Genomic DNA, 25,279 nt, shown 5'->3' on the forward strand with positions numbered 1-25,279 from the left:
AAATATTTTTATTATACAGACATTTATGTTATGATACTACTCATTGTCGTATTATTTGGCTAATATATTTACCTTTCACTATTCAGGAATATACTGCTAGCCAACATACCCTGTGTTTTGGGCTTTAAAAACCCAAACTCAAACAATGGAAGAAAAAATTAGTGGAAAAATTAGGCTCTGCTTCTGATAAATTATAAACAGGAAGTTTTTTTAAAACTCTTATAAGCTTTATTCATATAATAAGTCCTGAAGTATTTTACTTGTATTTAAATGAAATGACCCTTTCAGAAATATGGATATTAAAATGAATATTAATTTGTATGTGTGTTTATACATTGTCCTAGCTCTCATTTTTTACTAATTTCCTATGACTCCCGACAAATTTTACTTTTCTGATCCCAATATATATAGCACATTATATTTTGATCCTAGTATCTATCCTTATAATTTTTCCTTTTATGGTAATCTAACCTGAGATAATGGCGCTGACAACTATACATGAAGTGTTTGTAGAGCAGTAACCTTGTGAGTTTTAAAAGGTACAGTGGGTAATGAGTGATTAAATTGCTATAATACCACTAGATCCTCCTTTAATATTCCTAGAGCCTGAGGCAAGAATATGTGGAGAGCCGCATACTTGAGGCTAAATATTTAAATGTCATGAATCAAGCATAGAAATTATTACAGACTATCCCCCTGTTGATAAATATACCTAGAAGGGCAAAGTAAAATTTTAAAATGCTCACATTCCAACCAGTTCTGTTCCAAGACACAGTGGCACAGGAAGACCTGAGCCATGGCCCACCCCCTTCTCTTCTCATCTTTCGACTGGGCGGGATCTTAAGTGTGAATTTGAGTGTAGCCCAGTTGGCACATCACAACTTCATCCATATACCCCTCATTATGCTACAAACAGCACCCCTTGATTTCAGGCCTGAGAAATACGACCACATGAGGCCTAGAAGCAGAAACAGGGTGACTTGGGCAAGACTTTTGGGGTCTGCATGTGAGTACCAAGAGCTTGTTCTAGAAGAAGGCAGACTCTTACTGGAGGGGAAGGTGGCTATAGGAGGGTCAGAGCAGGGTCCTCTTAGAGTGGGGACCTAATGAAAGCTTGCTGGCCAAAGATTAAAGTCAATAATTACTGAGTACTACTGAACGATCTTTGGGTCAACTAATTTTCAGCTTTGCTCTCAGTTACTATCTCTGGTTATTTTAGAATGCTTTGCAGACACAATGGAAATTAACTCCTCTTTCAAACACTGAAGATTTAAAGAAAGGTTTTCAAGACATTTAAGACTTACTTGGCTTTCTCTTTGCACAGCACTAAGTAATGGTATTTTTATATATTGAAGCCTACAGATGTTAAGGGGCTACAGTTTCTGTTTAGAAACATGGTGATTTTATGAAGAACATTTTAATCTCATTTAATCTGTTATCAGAATGGGATGCAAAATGACTTCCATGTTTCTAGAACAATTATGGCATAGTAGAATTAGTATAACGTTGAAAGCATGTTGTTTTATTTCTTCCTTTGTGAAATGTCAAAAGGCTATGTTTTCTAACTACATGGCACGCCAGTCACCTCTCTACCTTCCAGATTTTTCATATGGTGCAGAATTGAACTTCATCTAATGAGCTAGAGCTCAAGTCTTACATATTTGGAAAGACATGAAATGTAGGCATGTGAGAGTATGTTGTGAGCAAACATAATTATTTCTTTACAATATAGAAGATCAAAGCCCAACTATTATAATTGGCCTTTACTAGTGTCTAGTAATAACTAATTAACTGAATACTGACTGAATTCATTTCCTAGGGCTACCATAACCAAGTATCAAAAATGAGGGGGCTTGAAAACAGCAGAAATTTATCCTCTCACACTGTGGAGGCTAGAAGTCTGAAATCCAGGTGTTGGCAGGGTCATACTCCCTCCAGAGCCTCTAGGGAAGGCTCCTTCCTTGCCTCTTTTTGCATCTAGTAGCCCCAGATGTTCTTTGGCTTGTGGTAGCACAGCTCCAATCTCTGCCTCACTCTTCACATGGCCGTCTTCCCTCGTGTCTGCGTCTGTGTCCAAAGTTTCATCTTCTTATAGGGACTCCAGTCGCATTGGATTAGGCTAATCTAGTATAATCTCATGTTAACCTGATTATGTGTGCAAAGTCCTATTTCCAAATGAGGTCACATTAACAGGTACCAGGCGTTAAGATCTACACATATCTTTTGAGGGGAGGGGACACAATTCAACCCATAACACTAATCACATGCCAGAAACTATTTTAGGTGCCGTATATATTTATATATAATGTCATCACATGAAAAAAAAAAAAAAAAAAAAAAAAACCTTATAGCAACTCTATGAGATGAGTACTACTGATGCTCCAGTTTTAAAATTATGGAAACTTAGGAACAGAAGATAATGTCACCTGTCCAAGTCCATGTAGCTGGTTATTGGCTAGAACATAAACAAGCCAGGCAGTCTACCTCCAAAGCCCACACTGTAACCACTAAGCAATATACAACCCATGCTATACTTTAAAATATAATAGTGTCATCATTTACATGTATTTTATTTAAGTAAATTCTAATGGCCCTATCCTGAAAGCCAGAATCTTTGCTTCTAAGTTTGTGTCTGTTTATAACTATCTTTATTTTTTTTTTAAGATTTTAGTTATTTATTCATGAGAAACACAGAGAGAGAGGCAGAGACACAGGAAGAGGGAGAAGCAGGATCCCCACAAGCAGCCTGATGTGGGACTGAATCCCAAACCCTGGGATCACATCCTGAGCCAAAGGCAGATGCTCAACCGCTGAGCCACCCAGGCGTCCCAATAACTGTCTTTATAACTGAACATTACAAATAATTTTACATTGGTAAAATGGCAGGACTAGTTGGATTTTTTTCAGCACCTGGTAGTATGAGGAGATACAGGAGCCAGTGTAAATAGCAGAAGCTACTTAAGAGATGTAAGAAACAGATGAAACTTAGAGACTATACTTGTGTGATTTTCAATACAGATGGATAAAAGATTAAGAATATTTTTTCTTTTTTTATATTTTTTCTTTTATAAAATACATTACTTAATTATCTTACCATCAGTTAATAAAAATATTAGTCAAAAGAGAGATAGTTTTATGCCTATTTCTAGATTTTTAGAGAAGAACTGCAGGAGAAATGCATCCTCACCTTATAATGCTAAAAAGATTGGTTTATTGGTAAACTAAGAGATTTTGTTAAGGGAATATTAAATAAAATGTAAATGTATATTTATATGTATAAGAACATATGAAAATATAGGTAGCAGATATATTCCTAAGCAGACATCTATTGATAAGCAAAGACTAAACATCCTGATTAACATTCTATGTAGATTGTGGTTCTATAGATAGATAGAGCCTAGATGAGAAAAACGCACGCAATAAGGCCAGACTATTCACATTTCCACTAGGTGGATAAAATCACAGTATTTCTCTTAAATGGAAGATAAAAATCTGTGGGGAAATGAGGTTTCTATTACATATTTCATCCCAACTGGGAAAAATGTTTATTTACCTACATTTCCTTACTATTGATGCATAAGCATCCACATTCTGAGGTGAGTGGGCATGTAGAGAGCACCATCCCCCTTGAACCCTTCTGCTGCACCCTAAGAGGGGACTTCAGATTCAGACAGTCCCTGATGGCCTCTGACACCAAGATCTCTGGGTCCTGCTCAGATCACTTTAGTCATATGGTACTTAACCTGCACTTTTGTGAACATAAAAGCATAGAGTGCTTTTTTTTACACACACCATTAATAAATAATAAGGCACATGATTAGTGAGTGGAATTCTTTACCAACCAATTAGGCAAATCGGACTGTGTCTAGCACCACAAGAACCCATAACTCCCTAGTGGTGTTTCTCTTGCCCTGCCATTAGAACCATGCAGCCAAGTCTGATGACAGAAATCTCTTCCCATATTCACTACACAGGGGGACACTCTGCCTTCCCTTCAAGGAACTGAAATCCTGTTTTTGCTTTTGTTCACATTTCCATTCTGCCATGGATTACCTCGTGGGTCACAACCTCTCTCTGTCTAAAACATGGGGATAATGACCTTTACCTCTCTACCTATTTCACAAGAGTGCTTTTTTTAAAAAAGATTTTATTTATTTATTCACGATAGATATAAAGAGAGAGAGGCAGAGACACAGGCAGAGGGAGAAGCAGGCTCCATGCCGGGAGCCTGACACGGGACTCGATCCCGGGACTCCAGGATCGTGCCCCCGGCCAAAGGCAGGCGCTAAACCGCCAAGCCACCCAGGGATCCCCACAAGAGTGCTTTAAGAGCTACAGAGGAATTAACTTTTCTTGATGTGTTAAGATACATATGGATAGATATCATAAATGGATTAAATCTAAACTTTAGACTTTAGACCTGTCGATTATGCTTCTGGATCCAAATTTATACTCTCACCATATTAGATACCTTTTTATCTTAATGGCCACCATTCTTAGAAGAGTATTTTTTTAAGCCAGGAAGGGAAACTGTCAGTTACTTTAAATGTTTGTGTATCTAAAATACCAAATACAGCGCAGCAGGTATGAAACATTTTACATATTCTAAATTGCTATCATGAATAGGAAAATAACTTATTCTTGAAATTTATTTATTTTATCTGTCATCATGAGTAGATATCCAATTTTGTCTTCCCGATAGTGCTCATTTGTGGCATTCTATCCCACTCTCATTGAAGTGTATGACATTTTCATATTGGTTTTCATGGCACATTAACACATCTTAAGCACTGTGATCTTTTCTATTGCTTTGGCAATAATGTACCCTTCACTGTACTTCAAGTAGTTTATGTCGTAGTTATCTTTCTGTGGACTAAGTACTAAGCCTAATAGTAACATATATGACTTACCTTCATAAGCAAATGCCTCAGCCACCAAAATGCCAACAAAGATAAGAAGTAGCACAGAATATTCCTCTTCAGGCATGAGTAGAAATAGGCCACAGCTGATTTCACAAAGTGGTAAGCATATGTCAACGCTTAAAATAATAACCCTCCATTTCCCGCCTCTTTATTTCTCAGTGTAAACTTGTGGGAGCTTATGAATAAAATATTTCTTTTTTTTTTTACTAGCCTCAAAATTTATGTTAGCCCTGAGCCAGAAGAAGAGAAATGAATTTTTAATTTTTAATCTGAAACATTTTCCTGCTCTTTTTCATAGGTTTCTCTTCAGAAAAGAAAGTCAAACAGTAGAAGTACACACAAGTGGAGGAGCATACGGGCAAAGGGAGAGCTTGGCTGAGGGCTCTCTTTTTTTCTTTTTGCTGGTGGCTTGTGTCTGCACAACTGCACATCATCAGCTCCGTTATTTGTGCACAGTGACCGTTATTTGGCATGGATAAAGGAAAAGACTTGTGACAGCTAGGATCCTGATCAAGTCTGAGAAGCCAGTATTACAAACCAAACACAACTTCCAGTTTCCTCGAAATGAGATTTGGCAGATGAAGTATGTACCATTCTTTGAAACTTTCTTCAGCACATTGCTGTTGGATTTACAGAGACTATTTCGTGATTTCAGCAACTTCACTTTTGGTGCAGTGATGTTCTATGTTGATTGAAATATTTATTCCCTGGGGGAAAAGTTTCAGCAGTTGTAAATGTGTAACATGGCTCCCATTGTTTTTGTAGGGCTTGGTTCTTTAGCCAGTTTGACTAGATACTGTGTTCATGATTGTTGGCCTTGGTGAACCTATGGATAGGGCTGAGGAGGTATATATACTTCCTTAAACTAAATGAATGGTTCAGTCTGAATAAAGTGTTCACCTCAAAACTATGCTCTGAGCAGATCATTCCTCTAACGTGGTGAGAAACTGTGAGCCTCCTTCATTTTTAGGTGGAATAGATTATGAAAGATAAAACCATAGTCTGATGATGATGGCTTTGCTGCATTCATATGTGCTTACAGTAGTAGTTTGGAGACACATGGATTTGTGGTGAAATCTGCTTTTACTTCCTCTGGATTTGAGTAATTATTGATGAATAACACATCTGACTCCTCAAACTTATGGAAGTGAAAAATGAAATTTTTCATTCATTTCAATATCCAAATTGTATTGCAATTAAATTATACAGTGACATGACAGATGTCTAAAGACTAAGCAGATTTAAAAGTATTATGTTCATCCATTTAATATGGTTTCTGCTAGGACCAACTGGAGATCCTCTTTGTGAGGAGATGTATAGCAGGAGTGTGAGATCCACAGCTATCTGTAATCCTGCAAGCACCTAAAGAAAACCAGGAGCATCTGCTGAACCTACAGTCAAGCAAAGCAATCCAACATACTGCTGAAACTATCTAGCTCCAGCCTCTAGAAGTTATACTACTTAATTCCAGCTCAGACTCTTTTCCTTTTTCAACTTCTGAGTATACTTGCAGCTTTGTGTAACAGGAAGGTGAACCAGCCTTAGAAAGTTAAATACTTTCAGCCTCAGTCTGGCTACTCGAAAGATAATTCCTGAGAAAGAATTATCCTTCCGTTACATTAATTCTCTAGAGCTTTGTTTTTGCTGCTACTTATTAAAGAGACAAATCATTCTTGAGCAATACTTCAGCGTAAGTGAATCAGAAAAACAATGGGATTTACAAGTCAGTTTCATCAAAACTTTTTTTTTAATTTCCATTTCTTCAGATTAGTGGAAAAGCCATTGCAATAACAACTTTTAGTGGTGGATTCAGTTTGCCAACTGAGATGTGCCTACTGGAATAAAAACAACATACATACAAGAAGTACCCTTTGATGGACTCATTCTAGGTCAATCCAACAGCAATAAAACATGATTTAACCATCTTATTACTATTACTGAAGTCATCCTATTATTAATTAGCAAGTTGGCAAACATTGGCAAGATTATGCAAATGCTAATGTAATGGGAAAAACTCCAATTTAAGTGAGACCTAATTTAATTTGAATTCCCAGTGGGTGACTGCAAATGTGGGAAGAGGACCCCTTGATCAGAGTGCAACAAAAGACAGAATTTCTACAAGAAGACAGATTTCTACAGCTCTGGCCCAAGAGCCAGCCAGTCCCTCCTGTGTCCCTTTCCCCAAATCATTTGTTTGGGGACTTCTGTCTCAGCGCATTGTAAGGGTGATCCTCAGCTGTGGCACTTGCTTCATTATCACACACAATTTGTGGAAATTATGTGAGGAATAGCTGTATCCCTTTGAAAGGAGAGGAAGTCATATCACACAGTCTCTTTTATCTAGGAAATGTAAACCCGGGCACATTTTAAATTTTTGATGATCATGGAGAATTTTATCTTGAAGGCATCACATGAAGAAAAAGGTGTATTCACCTTGTCTTGGTTGTGACGTGAAGTCAAGAAGAACTGGTTAAATCTTGGAGTTAGGCCAACTTCTATTGCTACTAGCGTATATTTTTTTTCTCTATTTTACTTATCAACAAAAAGATATTCCAGGCTAAATTGCTAATATTATTAAGCATGAACATACTTCCAGGTGATTTTCTTTAGTTTCTTTACTGAGGTCTATCACTTAACGTTAAAGTGCATTACGTGGTATAAGTATGGGTCTGAATGGTTGCTCTCATGTATCAATACTTTTAATGTAGCTCGGTCACTGGTGAAATCAAATCTGAAAGACATATGACCTCCCTACTCAATAATTCAATGTAACAATTTATTTTATTTTATTTTATTTTATTTTATTTTATTTTATTTTATTTTATTTTATTTTATTATTTTATTATTTTATTTTATTTTATTTTAATATGGAGCACTTCACCAATTTGTGTGTTATCCCTTCTCAGGGGCCACTTTAATCTTCTCTGTATCATTCTAATTTAGTATATGTGCTGCCTAAGTGAGCACAAAAATCATTAAATGAATACCCACTTATTTTCAAAAATGTCTAGACAGCATAAAATATCACACACTGCCTCTGTCTCTATGCACTATTTTTGGTTGAGTCCATATTTGGAGGGGAGGGCAGAGTGATTTAGCACCTTTTATTCTTCCCTTTGCCCCTTTTTCATTTTTGCCATTTTTCTTTCCATCTTCCCAGGGACCCCGACGTATTAGAATCAAAGGAGATACAGAATCTTGTTGCATTGCTGTTGCAGCTATGCTACAATCCATTCTTTGCTGGCTCAGAATTGCCTAAGCTCCAATTATACAGCTCAAATGAAAAGAAAATATTTGCTATAATCCCCACTTTTAGTAATTCTAGAAATAATTTCTCTTCCCTCATTTCCTTCTTACATACCTACCTCATCACTCCCATTAGTGTTTTGGTCCAAGGAAGAAAGGTGTTCTGGGGGAAAAATTATACTCCCAGCTTTTGTGATTCTATAGAAAAGGAAACTTCTATCAGCACACACAATTCAGACACACACACACTCACTCTACATTCACACCACACTTACATACAAACCACCCACACCATAAACACACATTACATACACATATATGCCACATGCACACACACACATATACAAAATACAGACACACTACACACACCACATATATACACACACATACTCATCACATACAGACACACCACACATACATACCCCACACATGCACATGTATCACATACTCCACATACACATGCACACCACACACGCTACACATACACACCACAAACACAAAACAACACGCTCTGCCTCTACCATCTTACCTACACACTGGCCTCCATTTTCTCCTGGTGACTGGTAGATTTATTCAAATGGAAAATTCCGCATAATAAAGCTATTTTTAAAATTTACTTCAAATCCCTGTGTGTATAATATATTGCCAAGAATACTGACAAACTCCATTCTAAGCCTCCTACAGAAAGCAATGGTGCTGAGATCTAGAACCCATTAATTTGCCAGTAATTGCTGAGTGATATGAGACTTTTAATGTTTGTGGGAATGTGTGAATTTCACTAATTTGTGTATTGCACAAATTATTTTAAGTGTAAGTATAAATATATACTGTAAAATGACTTCTCTCTACTCTCCTTTGATTTTATTTCATTACAATATCAGAAGGAAGAGCACAAGGCTCTTCCTTATGAGGCTTAGGAAATACTGTTTGGTAAATTAAACCCCACCCTTAGGGCCTCCTGAGGTGCTTAACTTATTACTGAGAATTAATTTGCTGAGAGAATCCATCTTATTAACTGATTTTCCTGAGTCTGCTCTTGACTGGCAGGAGTGTGCTTAGATGGAGTAGCAATTTCAATTTGCACATCTGTGAGGGAACCTCTCTCCTACTTGCAGCCGAAGTTTGATGACCCACATCAGTCAACCACACACACACACACACACACTTGCACACACAGCTGGCAAGAAGAATGAGACCCCCCTTACGGTGCCTGAGTGATGTGGTCAATTGGGCTTTTGACTTTTAGTTTCAGCTGGAGTCATGGTCTCTGGGTTGTAAAAATCAAGCCCTGCATGGGGTTTGGTGCTGAGCATGAAGTCTGCTTGAGACTCTCTCTCCCTCTCCTTCTACCTTCCTCCCCTAAAATAAATAAATAAATCTTTTTTTTTTTTTTTTAAATGACACCTCCTCCCCACCTTTACTCAGAGACACATTTGTAGGCAGATCTGGTTATGCTGAAGTAGAAGAAAAATGAGTTTGAGAGAGATTTGTGTCTTGGTTTCCAAACGCCCATTACATTTATTTTTTTTTTTAATTTTTGGAAGAGCACCTTGGTATCCTGAATGGCTTCAAAATTGAGTCAGCACGTTTTTAGATAACTGATCAATTCTACATGTATTTTCTCATCTTGATCAAATATCTGTTTTGGATATTATTATTTGTCAATGTCATTTACTAGAAATTTGCTTTGATTTTATAAAAATGTATTGTGTGTGCAATGATGGGTCACATGAAAGAAACAGAGGCACTTTCTATTCTTTCTATTGTCTAAAGAAAAGTATTCTAACAGCTGTAGGGAGGATGCACTGAAGCCGGGAGAGTGAAACTCCTTTTAATTTTCAACATATTTTTTGGCCTTTCTATATCTTTAGAAGTATCATATTTTTATGTAAAACACAGAAGACAGTCAGAATTTGGCAATTTGTAATGAACAAAATATTACAATAGTCAAGTACTCTAGCAAAAGTTTGTAAGTTTTTTTATGAAAATGTATTATTTCAATAATTAGCAAAATCTAGAATCATTTTCTCCAAAAGGAAAACTAGCCTTTCTTTTTATATTATTCTTAGTTCAATAAGGTTCTAGCAATATGACAAAAATCCATTTTCCCCATAAAACATTAAAGGCTAATCCCAGAATATAGATTAATTATTAAGAAAATTTTCAAAGTTAAAATGGATTTTTAAAAATACAGGTGGATTAAAAAAATAAAAAATAATAAAAATATAGGTGGAGAGCCAATGTTCTGACATAAATTAATGTTTTCCTAAAGAAAATTATCATTAACACTATTTTGCAAATCTTTAACTTTCCTTTGGACTTTCTTGCTTCATCACCAAATAATTTAACATCTATCTCCTTCACCTCCTCTGTGAACTGAGGAGACAGCATGTGCTAAGTTGCTTCCCAGTAAAATGAAAAGATAATCAGGTAAAAATGGGTTTTTGTGGTTTTTTGGTTTATTGTTGTTGGTTTTTTCCAATAGAAGTAGTCAAGATAGTTTAAGAGCTTTTATCCCAAATCCTTCAAGAAATCCACTTTAATAAAAAAGAATGTAATGAATGGGTATAGCAAAATTTTGTAGAAAGAGCGTGGGATTTGGAGTCAGATACAAATTCTGCTCCTAGTTGTACCAGCTGTGGACGTGAACAAGTGTGCCTAAATTAGTGAATCTCAACTTCCATAACTGAAAAAGGATAATAAGAAAACACTATCAGAAGATTTTTGTAAAAACCAACTATATCAAATATGTAATGTTTGGCACCAGGTGGTGGTCAGTATATGTTAGCTTCTTTCTGCTTATCGTAATGGTTAAAGAGCTTTCTCTAGGGTAACATTTCCCAAAGTGTGCTTGGTAGGTGGGAAATAAGGATTGTATAGCAAAGCATTCCCTGTCCCCATGAGTGTAAGATGTGTTCTGTTCAACTCAGCTTTTGCTGTAGGACACTTCTCATATCTCTTCATGTGAAATTGCAAATTGTAAAACTTACATTGTGAATAGTTCCCAACACGTTCAGATGTTATGTTGATAAGGAGAACATAAATAGAATTAATACAAAAATCATATTGCATTCAAGATTAACTTCTGCAAGACAGAGACATAAATTCCCAATCTTGACGGAATTTAGACATATTATGCTTATTAAAAGGTTAGACCAAAAACAGAAATAATATTGGACTTTTGTGTTAATATGTATCAGTGTCCTGCTTATTATGATGGTTAAAGAGATTTCTCTCAGGTAACATTGATATCACACATCACATATCATTAAAATTAGCTTCAGGGATCCCTGGGTGGCGCAGCGGTTTGGCGCCTGCCTTTGGCTCAGGGCGTGATCCTGGAGACCCGGGATCGAATCCCACATCGGGCTCCTGGTGCATGGAGCCTGCTTCTCCCTCTGCCTGTGTCTCTGCCTCTCTTTCTCTCTCTGTGACTATCATAAATAAATAAAAAAAATTTTAAAAAAAAATTAGCTTCAGTAGGATGGGACAGGGTAGAAGAACAAAAAGGAGGTACACAAAAAAAAGAGGTACATACCCTGACGGGGTGGACACAGGTGCAGATGATGGGAGGAAGCCAGCCCAGTGAATGGGTGTGATATGCCAAATAGAAGGTGACAAGGGAAGATCAATTTAGATGTAAGTCCCGGGAAAATCCAACGTGGAGTAACAATGGTGTTCAAGGTGAACCTGACTGAAAATGGATCAAAGCATGCAAATCAAAAAGGCTTATCCTGATGCAGAAAGAATGAAACAAAATAAAATATCTGGGCACATTCTGAAAAAAATTGTGCTACAAAAATAAGGTAATAATTATGAATTAAGAAATAGTTCTCATAAAAGTTTCCAAGCTAAAAAAACCAATTGGTCAAAAAAGGAACAATAGAGGGATACCAACCAATCCTGGACAACACAACATACAGGAAGATAATGGAATAGCACTTGTCATTTTTTCTTTACATTATACTTTTTTTCATTTACTTTTTCACTCATTTTTCAGGTATCAGTGTAAAATAACATACTGAATTACTACAATGAAATTATGTTAAGTTTTATATAAATTGCTCTATAATTTCCTAACATGTTATAAGCAATTATAAATGCCTCATGTCTGGGGCACCTGGGTTACTCAGTTCACTGAGTATCCTACTCTTGATTTCAGCTCAGGTCATGATCTCAGGGTTATGAGATCAAGCCCCGTGTCTGGCTCTGTGCTCAGAGGGGATCTGCTTGGGATTCTCTCTCCCTCTCCCTATGCCCCTCCCTCCCTGCTCTTTCCCTCTCAAATAAATAAATCTTTAAAAAATTAAAATATAAATATATTATTTCTTAGTAATATATTTTTGCACTTCTAAAAAACATATTTGTTTTACCATATCTATGGTTAGTTAGAATGTAGCAATGATACAATGCAAGGAGCCTGCCTTTCTGAGAATTTATCTTCCAATTTTGAAAATCTGAAGGTTTTATTACTTTTATAATATGTAGGTCACAGTTCAAAGCAGAAGACTAATTGAGTAAGAAGTGTTTATTTTTGAAACCTAAGATCATTTTACATTTTGGCCATTGCACAAAATCCTTTTTATAATTTTTATTCTATCTTGCAATTCAGAAGAACTTCAAGTAAAACTCAGATTTCATGTTTATCTCCCTTAGAAAAACAAATCATATAATGGAAGGAGAAACTAAATCACAGATGTGGGTATAGATTTACCAATCTAGCAGAATTACAGCTTTTTATATAATTTTCTAGTTTGTAGGTACTCTGATGAAGCCAAACTTACATATGTCACTTTATGTAGAGGAATTTTGGAGATTTTGGACAATATTCCAGAGTAAAGCAGCTTCAGGCACATTCTTGATATTAATGTCTGCAAGGTACCTCCCATTTCCAAAAAACAATTAAATTGTTGATTAGTTTCAACAGGATATGCATACAAGTTCCTAATTAGGCTATTTCAAAAATTAGAAGTATAAATACTCCATAGATATACCTGAAGCTATTTGTTTAAGTAACAGGAAATTAGTGGTAAAAGGCATAAAACCCAAATGTTTTTCCTTTATAATTAATTTGTGAAAACAACTTAAATATAATATATATATTCTAAATATTACATATATTTTTTAGGTATAGCACAAACTAGACAATTAAAATATTCTTTTTTAAAGATTTATTTATTTATTTATTTATTTATTTATTTATTTATTTATTTGAGAGAGAGGGAAAGATAGAGCATGAGCAAGAGGGGCAGAGAAAAAGGGAGAAAGAGAATCATAAGCAGACTCCACGAGCATGGAGCCAGACACAGGGCTTGATCTAATGACCCTGAGATCAGAACCTGAGCTGAAACCAAGAGTGGGACACCTAACCCACTGTGCCATCCATGTGTCCTGACAATTAAAATAGTCTAACAAAAATGTAACAATAAAAGAGGAACTAAGATTTTGATAATTTTTTTTTCTTCTGGTAAATTTCTGAAAGTTCTTTTGCACCAATAAACATACCCCCTGGTACATTTCAGAATTTTTAAGATTGATTGATTGATTGATTGATTTGAGAGAGAGCAGTGGGAGGGGCAGAAGGAAAGGGAAATGGGAGAGAATCTCAAGCAGAGATTCCCTGCTGAGAATCTGCCTACACAGGGCTCCAGGTGCCCCATTTCAGCTTCTTTATAAGGGATATCTAAATAGATTGCTAAGGATGTTACATGCATCTTGTAAAAGTTAGAAACAGTCATGCTGGTGTGGCATTTGCATGTTCTTGGACAGAGAATTGCTAGAATCAGAAGCAGAATGCAGAGTGTAGTAAGCTTTAAAAAAATTCTTCTCACATTCTCATCTAAGCTACCCCTTCACAGTCTTCTGGTTTTACTAGGCTCTGGGAGTAAGGGGGAAAGGAGCTGCTAGACAAAGAGAAGATGTAGGGTTAATAGGTAGGGTTGAGGAAGGGTGACATCAATGAATACCTATCATCTGACACATCCATGAGCAAAACCAATGAGCTTCACTTAATTGAAAAGCCCAGGAACATTACAGCCAGAAGCCAACTTCTGTTCCAAAGTCTTTGAAGCACTGAGGTCCTCTGGTAAAGTGGTACCCATGACAAGCTACATCGTGACCATCAACCAGGCAGACCAAATAGCTTTTCTGTGAAATGCTATCTGTATGGCTCATGGAATGAGTCACCATGTTGTTTTCTGGAGTTTTTGAATCTTAGTATACATAGTTCACAGCCTAAGGAATTTCTCTGTTCTTTACTAGCATCGGGTCAGCTCTTATAGCCCACAACAGAAAGTGGCTGTCTTGGCTCTGCTATACTGGCATTCACCACAATCATTGGATTTTCTTCTTTTACTCTTTAAAAACTTTCTTAAGAAAAAAGCTGCTTTTTTCTTCACTTTTTCATCTACTCACAATTACTGTCTGTTTTTTGAAGATGATATTTGACTGAGGACCTTCTCATATTGACCCAGCCCCAGCCATGCCGAACCATGTGACTCTCCCCTCAGAGGGTCTTAGGACTCCATTCCTAAGCTTTCTACATGGCTAAGAGCACCTCTCTGAATCAGAGAAGCTCTCATAAGTCAGAGAAAATCCTTACAAGATATTGAAGAGGAACTATTGCAACCCATTGTACTTGACAAAATCTTGTATGGTGAGTTCCCATATACAGGAGCTCAGGAAATATATCACCCATGTGGAAGTCTAAAAAAAATGTTTTAAAGATAATTTGTAGCTCAAGAATATATTTTCCATGGATTAAACAGTAAAAAGAAAAATATAAAACCCTAAAAGCAATGTTTAACAAAATGGAAGAAAAACAACTGAAACCAATATATTTGATCTATAAAATACAATCATAAATATGTAAATATAAACTAGGAAACATGTAGGTAAACACTATAAATACTATATGTGGTATTTACGTGTGACATATAGGTGAATATTTTAAAAACAATATAAATATGTAAAGAAAAACCAGAAATACATATATACATATGTATCAAATATGGACAATTATCTAACATGTCTAATGTATAAATAGCTTTAATAAATCTTTAAAAACACCTTTATTTAATAAATATGTGTTAAGGACTTATATTCTATGCTATCTAAAATGAGCCTGGAATCTTCATATGCTACTATTGAGAATATAAATGAGTTTGCCTTTTCTGGAAAGCCATTTATGCCATGTATCATGTGTTTTGATAATGCTCCTATTCTTTGATCCAGTAAAGTCCTCTTCTAAGAATCTAAATTAAAGAGTCAGTAATCAAATGTAATCAAAATCTACATGAGAGTTGTGAACTAAATTAAGAAACATGTAATAGAGCCATTTGTCATTATTAAAATTATTTACAAAAATTTAACATAGAAATGCTAACTTTAAGTAAAGATAAATCACCATTTAAAAAACGTACTTTGGTTCACAATTCATTATCTACAATTCTGAAATCTAAAAGCTCCAAGTAACAAACACTATTTTGTAACTCATTTAATAGCAAAATATGACCTGAATTCATATAAGGCTATTTATAGTCTTTATTTATCTTATTTATTGTAAACCTCAAGCATTTCAACTTTTTTTTTTTTAAAGATTTTGTTTATTTATTCATGAAAGACAGAGAGAGGCAGAGACACAGGCAGAGGGAGAAGCAGGCTCCATGCAGGGAGCCCGATGTGGAACTCCATCCCAGGTCTCCAGGATAACGCCCTGGGCTGAAGTCAGGCACTAAACTGCTGAGCCACCCAAGATCCCACATTTCAACATTAATGTATTTAACCAAAGGGTCCTGCCCCCGACCACACCAAGGGTGTTATATAATATACAGATTATAACATATTAGCTTTTCATAGCTAATCGAGTCTCAGTTCCTAAGCATATTGTGGTTACAAAAGTTATAGGTAAGGAATTGAAGATTTATGCAGTCTCAATTTAAAAAACTTATAAACTGTATATTTATTTTTATTTTCTTTTTCTTTTTATTTATTTATTTATTCATTCATGAGAGACAAACAGAGAGAGAGAGAAGCACAGACACAGGCAGAGGAAGAAGTAGGCTCCATACAGGGAGCCCGACATGGGACTCGATCCTGGGTCTCCAGGATCACGCCCTAGGCTGAAGGCAGGCGCTAAACTGCTGAGCCACCCAGGGATCCCCAAGCCACCCAGGGATCCCCTTATTTTTATTTTATTTTTCATTCTATCTAGATGGATAGATGGAAGGAAGGAAAAAGGGAGGGGAAGGAGAGAAGAGGAAAAAGTGCAGGTAGGAAAAAAAAGAAATGTTTCTAAAATATTAGTAGTTATCTATGAATGGTGGGATTATGGGTGATTTTATTTTCTTTTCAATGTTCTGAATTTTCTAAAATAAACAAGATTTTAGAACCAAGAAAAATTCAAAAAATACAAAAACATTATTTTGGGAATTATTTTATATTTGAAGCTCTTCATGGAAAACACAAAGATAATTTTTTTAAGCAATTTAGTGTTTGAATTATCACAACTTTAAAAATAATGGGGTATACATTAATGGATATTCTGTATAAAATACATGTATACGTATATAGTTAGTATTTCATATTAATTCAGGTTGTATTTCTACAGTCATGTAAATGTATATTTTATATCTACATCATATATACATACACATATATAATAAATATGTACAGTCTTCTCCATGAGGCCAACCCTGCCCATCTCATTTAAAAAGGCAACATCTTACACCTAGCTCTCCAGTAAAAAAATAAATAAATAAATAAATAAATAAAAAATAAATAAATAAATAAATAAAAAGGCAACATCTCTCATAGTCTAGATTTTATTTCATGCTCTTTTTCTCTCCCATTGCACATACTACCTTCTATCATAGTATATTTATTAATTTATTATGTTTATCATCCCTGCTGGAACATTAACTCACAAGGGCTTAGATCTTTTGTCTGTTTTGTTTACAAATGTATGTCAAGCCCCCTGGAACATACTAGGCACTCAGTGCATATTTGTTGAGTTAATGAAGATACATATAATTCTGAAATACTAAGTAACAAAGAGAACAATACACATTTTAGTAATTCATAGAATCTCAGAATTCTTAGAATCATATTATCTGAAAGGAACCTGAGCTCTCTTTAGTACAGAGAAAAATATGGCTTAGCTGAACATGGTTTTAGGACATTACTCCCTACTAGCTAGGCTATCCAAGTACACTATTTATTTTATGCTAAGAAATGTTTATAACCAGCTGCTGGTGGAACCTTGGTTTGCTTTTCTTCGATGTTTTTCAAGTTTCTAAAAAGAAGATTAAGGACTCTTCTAATGATTCTATCATGTGATCCTGTGTTAGTGATTTATTAAAATAATATCCCTGTGACTGTTTTTATCTTGTCCGAGAAAAAAAATCCTATAATCTAGTTTCCAAGGATAATGTAGAGCATAAGAAGACTATGCAATACGGACAAAATTATCTACATAAATTTCTACTACGTGATCTACACAATCTACATCATTTGACAGTACCCTTAAACTGAATTCATGGAACCCAAAGAGCTCATGATTCTTCTTGAGAACAAATGGCTTTCTTCTCATCTGCTGTGCATATTCTGCTACAGAATACCACAGTGTAAGCACAGTATAAACAACACGTGGAGTTGTGCTGGGTAAAGAGGCAAGTGGGACAGACTCTTTTGCTCTCCCAGCATTCCGCAGGACAAGCCATGATCCTTCTTATGCTTTATATACATTAGCTATGGAAAGTGGCCATAAAATCGGAGGCTGCCTTTGCCTTTGAAAATCTGCAGTCAGAGATTAAATTCCCAAATAGCAGAAGTGTTAGATGAAAACATGCACTGGATGTGGTTTTTTTAGCCCCTCTAAGTGTATCTTTCACTTGTACATTCTATATTACCGTGGTACCCCCCCCCGTGCTAAAAGTCTCTCCTCATTGGCTTTGGGGAGGTTGACTTCTTTTGCTTTATGAGGGACCGTGTAGCAGATACTTGCTTTTTTACTGAGCCTTTTTACTTATTGTAAAATCTATATTCGTCGCAGGAATTAGGTCTTAGGGAAGATTAGCTCTGCCCCAGTCTCAGCCCCAGAGAGTGATTCTTGATTAGTCTCAACCAACCATAACACAGTAGTTCTAGTTCCTTTGCCATGTAGAAATTGAGTCAGAAAATGGCACCTGATCCAATCCTAAGTAATAAGACATGAGTGGAAATCTGCTGGAGTAGCTTCTGGAGAAAGATTCTATGCTCTTAAAAAGAGACATGAGGGAAAAAAATCAAAAGAGAGACATGAGAGAGAGCACACTTGTATTTGTTTTTCCTCTGGACATTGATCTGTGAGGATATATGGTTTGCAGATAGAGTCATTTTGCAAACATGAAAGCCTATCCAAGATGTCAAGGCTAGTAGAACAAAAGGAATGACTCTTGAGTATTTAATGGCATTCTTAAGTTGCTTGAATTAACAAACCCTGGAGGCTCCATACATCTGAGACTTTAGTTATATACAACAATTAAGTTTCCATGTTGACCAAGCCACTTTAGTAAAAGCTGAAGGCATGCCTCTTCAGCAATATGGAAACTTTTAGCACATTTTTGAGACAGGTTTGGTTATTTACAACAGTAACACGTCTTTCTGTTTTCAGCTCTTATCTTTGCCAACCTCAGTCTACGATTTCATTTTGAGCAATCACTTGGAATTTTTGAAGTGGTCTATCTATTGTCTAAGTCCCTTTGCTTTTTGAGAAAGCAAAGTAAAACAAAAAGAAAGTATAAATGAGAAAAAAATCTGGAGGTCTAACTAGTTACATATCAAATAATAAATAGACTCACTCACAGTCTTAGTTCTTTGAACTCAAAATTTTCGCCTAAATTTGAAGATTCTCCATTATATGGAATAGCTGTGTTTCAGAATGTTGACTGTGTTATAAAGCTATGCTGGTAATTTATCTGTTGTTTGATATGATAAAATTCAAGGCATATTCTCAACCCAAAATTCCTCCAGGGAGAATTGAATTTTAAAATTTCCAGCAAAAAGAAACTATCGGTTTTGAAAATGTGCTTGCTAATATTCTCCACAGTCATTTGAGAACTTGCAAAGATTTCTCAGGTGGGATATCTTCATTCTAGCATTGCTACCAATTTCCAGTAACTCCAAGGTTATAGAACTTCTCACATTCCCCCAATTTTTTGACCATGCATTTGTGATTCTCCAAATTTAACATTTCTTCTAATTTTAACTGGGCATGTACTATGTAAAAGAGGGTTGTGTGGTGAACTCCTATGGAAAAGAATGTAGAATAAGAATTTGGAACTCTGCCTTCCTTGCACTGTGTCTGACCCTGGACCTACCAGTAGAACATCATTTTCTTGTCTTTCACACAAGGAAGATGAACTTGACCCAATTTTTCTAAAAACTTTCCGCTGAAGAACCTCTAATGGCAAAGAAAAAAATGAAAATGTTTGCAACACAAACACTTTTTGGAAGATTTCCATCATGGATAAAAAATGTAGGCCAATGTTGCTAAGTCATGATACACATTTGTTTTCATATATAAATATTGAATAAAATTGAGATGTCAGAAAGATGCGCCATGCATACTCTGTGCCTCCACTCTCGAATCCAGACATACCATATTCTCAAGGAATACACATTCTGTAGTTTTAAAGCTTGACAAAATAGTTTCTTCCTATTCTAAAATCTTAAGAATTTGTTTCTATTGATGTTAGACTGCAATATCATACATCGTCAATAGGTGCCACCACTTAATAGAATTTACTAGAATGTGCAAATTCTTTAGCTCAATATCCGTAAGTTAATTAGTACACTTAAAAAGTAGTATAAAATAACTTTATTTAAAATAAGAGCATTTTCCAATAGGAATTTAGGAGAAGTAAAATTGCATAGATAAATGCTGTAAAAAAAAAAAAAGCTTTGTGAAATTTAGTGAAATCAATGGAGGATAATGAATGGATTTACAAAAGTATCCATTATTTTCGCAGCATTTAGGATACCCAACTGCTATTATGACAGATTATGCCATATTCAAATTTGAATTTTTTAAAATAAAAAGATATGATTGTTTCCAAATATATTAAAATCATTCTTTTTTCATTTTAAGTTTTTATTTAAATTCTAGTTAGTTGACATGTATGGTAAAATTGGTTTTACCAATTTTAGGTATAGAATCTAGTGATTCATCACTTACATATAACATCTGGTGTTCATCTAACAAGTACCCTCCTTAATACCCATCACCCATCTAGCCCATACCCCCTCCACCTCCCTCCATCAACCCTTAGTTTTGTCTCTATAGTTATGAGTCTCTTGTGGTTTGCTTTCCTCTCTTTTTTCCCCTTCCCCTGTGTTCATCTATTTTGTTTTTTAAATTCCAAATATGAGTGAAATCATACAATATTTGTCTTTCTCTGACTTATTTTGCTTAGCATAATGCATTTTAGTTCCATCCACAGCTTGCAAATGGCAGGCTTTCATTCTTTTTTGATGGCTGAGTAGTATCCCATTGTGTGTATACACACACACACACACACACATACACATACACATATACATACACATACCTCTTCTTTATTCATTAGTCCATGGACATTTGGGCTTGTTCCATAGTTTGGCTAATGTTGATAATGCTGCAATAAACATTGGGGTGCTTGTGCCCCTTCGAATCAGTACTTTTGTATCCCTTGGGTAAACACCTAGTAGTATAATTGTCGGGTCATAGAGAAGCTCTATTTTTAACTTTTTGAGGAACTTCCATAGTGTTTTTCAGAGCTAACAGACACATGCTCACCATCGCTCATCATCGGGGAAATACAAATCAAAACCATGACGAGATACCACCTCACACCTGTCAGAATGGCTAAAGTTAACCACATAGGAAGCAACAGATGTTGGCGAGGATGTGCAGAAAGGGGAACCCTCTTACACTGTGGAATTCATTCTCTTCTTAAAGAAAAAAAGTAGGGATCCCTGGGTGGCGCAGCGGTTTGGCGCCTGCCTTTGGCCCAGGGCACGATCCTGGAGACCCGGGATCGAATCCCACGTCGGGCTCCCGGTGCATGGAGCCTGCTTCTCCCTCTGCCTGTGTCTCTGCCTCCCTCTCTCTCTCTGTGTGACTATCATAAAAAAAAATTATAAAAAAAAAAAGTAATAATGGTAAAACAATAAAAAAGTATTGTGGTGGAAAACATATGGGATTTGGAGTCAGAAAGACTTAGATTTGATCTCAGCCCTTCTACTTACTGCTTGGACAATCTTAAACAATTTACTTGACCTTTTCTTTTTTATTATTTCTTTATAAATTTTTTTAAGACTTCATTTGTTAGAGAGAGAGAAAGCACATAAGCAGAGGAAGTGGGAGAGGGCGAAGCAGACTCCCCACTGAGCAGGGAGTCCAATTGGAAGGCTGGATACCAGGTCCCTGGGATCATGACTTGAGCTGAAGGCAGATGCTTAACTGACTGAACCGACCAGGTGCCCTGACATTTTCTTTTTTTTAAAACCATAGGGTTTGTATATCTTAACTGCAAGGCTTACACATCTGACAGAGTTTTTGGAAGATTAGTAATGCATATAAATCACCTGATACATAGTAGGCATTCAAAAGGCAATAGTTATTAGTTGTAGTCATGTTTCAGGGAAGCTTCAGAAACTGTATTATCACCATGGGATAAATATGGTGGTGTTAAATGTTATTTTTAAGAGTTGTAACATTAAGTTATAATATTAATTTTAATATGTTCTAATGTACTATGTATCTAACATTTAGGAGGTAAATATATTTCCATATCAAATCAAATTCCCTTTAGCTTTTCCATTCTCTTGCTGGAAATTGAAAATGTACTTAGATTTAACTAATCCAGTGGCAAAACTTAAGGTAGGAGAAAAAGACTTATTCGAAATGTCTGAAGCAAAGGCACTTACAGCAATGGGCCTCCACAATCCCCTGCATGTATTTCTTCTCCTCCTTCCCCCAGGACACCCCTGGTTAGGCCATTTACCGTCACTGTAGGTCAAAGTTCAGGAGGTGAAGGAATGAAGAAAAAGAACATCCCCTTCCCTGATCCCATCCTTGACCTGGTAACCAACTTTAGCCTAGAGTTCCTCACAGAATTTTTCCTAGGCCTAGAGAAACCAGAAAACAAAAAGACCTGCAGAGGTGACATCCTCACATAAGACTACCTCAGAAACTTCTTAGCAGGCTTGGACCTGACTGAGGTGACTAGGAAGGACCTTGCTCCCTGCTACCAAAGGTATCATTCCCAACATGCTATCTGCCACCACCGCCATCTGCAGAGCAAGTCCTGACAAGTGGCTGATCATCCAAAGTGTATGGCATCCCCATGGATGAAGCACTGCTGGACAATGGCATCTGTATTAGTTTGCCAGGGCTACTGTTACAAAATACCACAGACTGGGTGGCTTCAGCAACAGAAATTTGTCATCTCACAATTCTGAAGGCTGGGAACCTGAGATCAAGGTGCCAGCAGAGTTGTCTGTTCTGAGGGATGTGAGGAAGGATCTGGTTCGTGCCTCTCTCCTAGTTTATGGTGGTAGGCCATTTTTTCAGTGTTCTTTGGGTTCATAAAAACATCAGTCCATTTTTATCTTCATTTTCACATGGTGCGCTCCCTGTGTGCAAATTTCTCTTTTTTATGAGGACATTAGCATATTGGATTAGTGGCTCATCCAACTTCAGGATGAGTTCATCCTAACTTTAACTAATTGTATATGTAATGACCCTATTTCTGAATAAAATTCTATTGTGAGGTACCAGGTTTAGGACTTTAATATATACATTTTGAGAGGACACAGCTTGACCCATCGCAGGGTACCTTTCTGGCTTAAAGATACCCTGGTACTATGGTCTGAATGCTTGTGTCTCTCTTCAAATTCATATGTTGAAAACCTATTGCCCAAGGTGATGGTATCAGGGTCTTTGGGATGGTCTCAGGAATGGGATTAGTGCCCTCACAAAAGTGCCCTCCAGAGAGCTAGCTTGCCTTTCCACCACATGAGGACACAGGCAGACGTTCCACAACCCAAGGGGTCTCACCAGGACACAGGTATGCTGGCACCCTAATCCTGGATTCAGCCTCCAAACTGTGGAAAATAAATTCCATGTGGCACTGACCGAAGATAAGGAGGAAGGCTACTTTAAAGATGCCAAACATAAGACAAGAATTCTTATTTGGCAAATTGGAGGCCAGTCTTAGTGTCGGCAACAGACATCCTGAACAAGTCAGCTGTTTTGCTTTGATGAACTGAACAAGCTTCTGTAGGGAATCCCTTGAGAGCAACAAAAATGAAGCCATAAAAATGACAATGACCATCGTTTTGTCATTTCTGGCCTCCAGAACCCTCATCTTGCAGTTTTTTCCTTCAAGTTCTATCTCATTGGTTTCACAGCACTTTTCAAAACATTATTTGGTCTAAAAGAGGAAAAAAAAATATGCATGACATCCTCTGACTTTCCTAATGAAAACAGTCCTGCAATAATCACCATCCCATTTTGAATCAGATCTTTCTCTTGGACTCACTTAGGATGAGTCCATTTTCTAAAGGCAAAGCGGAAGGGAATAAATTGGAGGCACCAGGTCATCCTCCATGGTGAAGAAGCCCAAATACCCACAAAAGCTGAGAACATAAGGGTGCTGAGCACATGGTGAGTGCTCAAAAGAACACAAGCTGCTTGACCGAAGTGGGCGAGGAGTGGATCTTTCCCAACAGTCCATCTGCGATTTGTGGTCACCTGGTGCTAGCCCATATGCAGAGTGAAGAATGGTGGCCACGCAAATACTCACATCATGGGCGCAGGGCTAATGGAGGTGCCTTTGTGTGTACAGTTAAATAACACTCTACATTGGTCTTCACATTTTGCATTTATATGGGCACATTCAAGACATCACACCACACCAGCAGAGCATGTAACTAGAAGGGGAACAAACACGTTTTTTCCAGTATGACAGAGCCATAACTAAAGGGTGCCGTGGAGGCTGTGTCACATTGATCTCAGCTAGTCTTTATTTTACCATCTGGCTCCTTTTCTAGGGCTCCCTCAAAAGGGATACCCCTAACTAACCCATCAGGGCCTTCTCTCCCATACATCAGTCCATGTAGAAACAACAAAGGAAGTCAATTGTGCTGATTTTCTCTGTAAGGCCCCATACCAGGCTTGTTAGCAGAAGCCTCCTCCTTCACCCAGCCTGGCTGGCCTCCCCTGCACAGTCAGGAGTCTTCATTTAAGTCCCTTTTAATGAGAGGAGCCGCTGGCACTCAATAGGCCCAACCTTCCTCTTAAAGGGGCTGGGCCCCACCCTCCCACCACAGCTACTTCCAACAGCATTCCTAATAAGACCCTGTAATGTTTCCTATGATACTTACTCAGCGCCTATGCATTTTCATTTTCAAGAACCAACGGTGCTATTTTTCAGAATAAGTGTTACGTTAAACTTGTCCATTTGAAATAGGCCCCCATCACCTACTGCTCTCCCAAATTAGCTTGTAGGATGAAGGCTCCATATTCATAGGCCAGTCTATAGAAGTAATACATACACTAGTGAAGGCTTGGTCACTCACAGATGAATACTGGAAACCCCTTCGCCAGTTCGAGCTTATTCCACAGTAGTTCTGATCTACTTATCATTTCATTGCGTTAAACCTGTCCGCTGAAGGGATGTGTTCAGCTGTCAAAGAAAGAAGGACAGTGTGTAGCAGCTACTTCAGTTTCCAATTATTTCTGTGGTTTCCTTGGGGCCAAAGAAACCACTTAATCTAGGAATGCTTAAGTAATGCACGGGTGAGCTGTGGCTTGCTGAATCTCAGTGGTGGCTCTTTTGATTTAAGATCCATACGGGTTCCCAGACCTGCTTGTGGACATCACCAGGAAGTCTATTCTGTGCTGGTCTCTTTGTGCTTGTTTCCAACCGACAGTGTTCTTCAAACAGAGTGGTATGTTCAAAGATGTATGTAGCACCAAGTTTGCTCGGATTGGTGATTGGAGCAAATATATGCCCTCAAATTTAATTGTAAGGAATCTTTTTATCATTTAATAGAAAATTCAAAACAACCCTTTTCACATCATCCAT

At 36.9% G+C, this 25,279-nt stretch overlaps 1 protein-coding gene, 1 long non-coding RNA gene and 1 other non-coding gene across 5 annotated transcripts in view; 1 reads left to right on the forward strand and 2 right to left on the reverse strand.

The window, feature by feature from the left end:
- The window catches only part of TNIP3 (TNFAIP3 interacting protein 3), a 103,343-nt gene extending 97,511 nt beyond the window's left edge, over window positions 1-5,832 (forward strand). For all 3 annotated transcript variants that reach the window (XM_077861170.1, XM_077861171.1, XM_077861172.1), the window contains one exon: window positions 5,221-5,832. In XM_077861170.1, the coding sequence (XP_077717296.1) occupies window positions 5,221-5,252 (32 nt within the window). In that variant the 3' untranslated portion in view covers window positions 5,253-5,832. The remainder of the gene's footprint in view (window positions 1-5,220) is intronic.
- The window catches only part of LOC144291578 (uncharacterized), a 50,036-nt gene continuing 29,521 nt past the window's right edge, over window positions 4,765-25,279 (reverse strand). The window contains exons 5-6 of the long non-coding RNA XR_013358903.1: window positions 11,707-11,862; window positions 4,765-6,284 (exon numbers count right to left, since the gene is read on the reverse strand). This is a non-coding gene — a long non-coding RNA (uncharacterized LOC144291578). The remainder of the gene's footprint in view (window positions 6,285-11,706; window positions 11,863-25,279) is intronic.
- On the reverse strand, window positions 7,784-7,889 carry LOC144292050 (U6 spliceosomal RNA). The gene has a single exon (XR_013359590.1). It is a non-coding gene; the product is annotated as a U6 spliceosomal RNA (small nuclear RNA).

This window comes from Canis aureus, chromosome 20 (genome assembly GCF_053574225.1).
Source record: "Canis aureus isolate CA01 chromosome 20, VMU_Caureus_v.1.0, whole genome shotgun sequence".
Classification (NCBI taxonomy): Eukaryota; Metazoa; Chordata; class Mammalia; order Carnivora; family Canidae; genus Canis; species Canis aureus.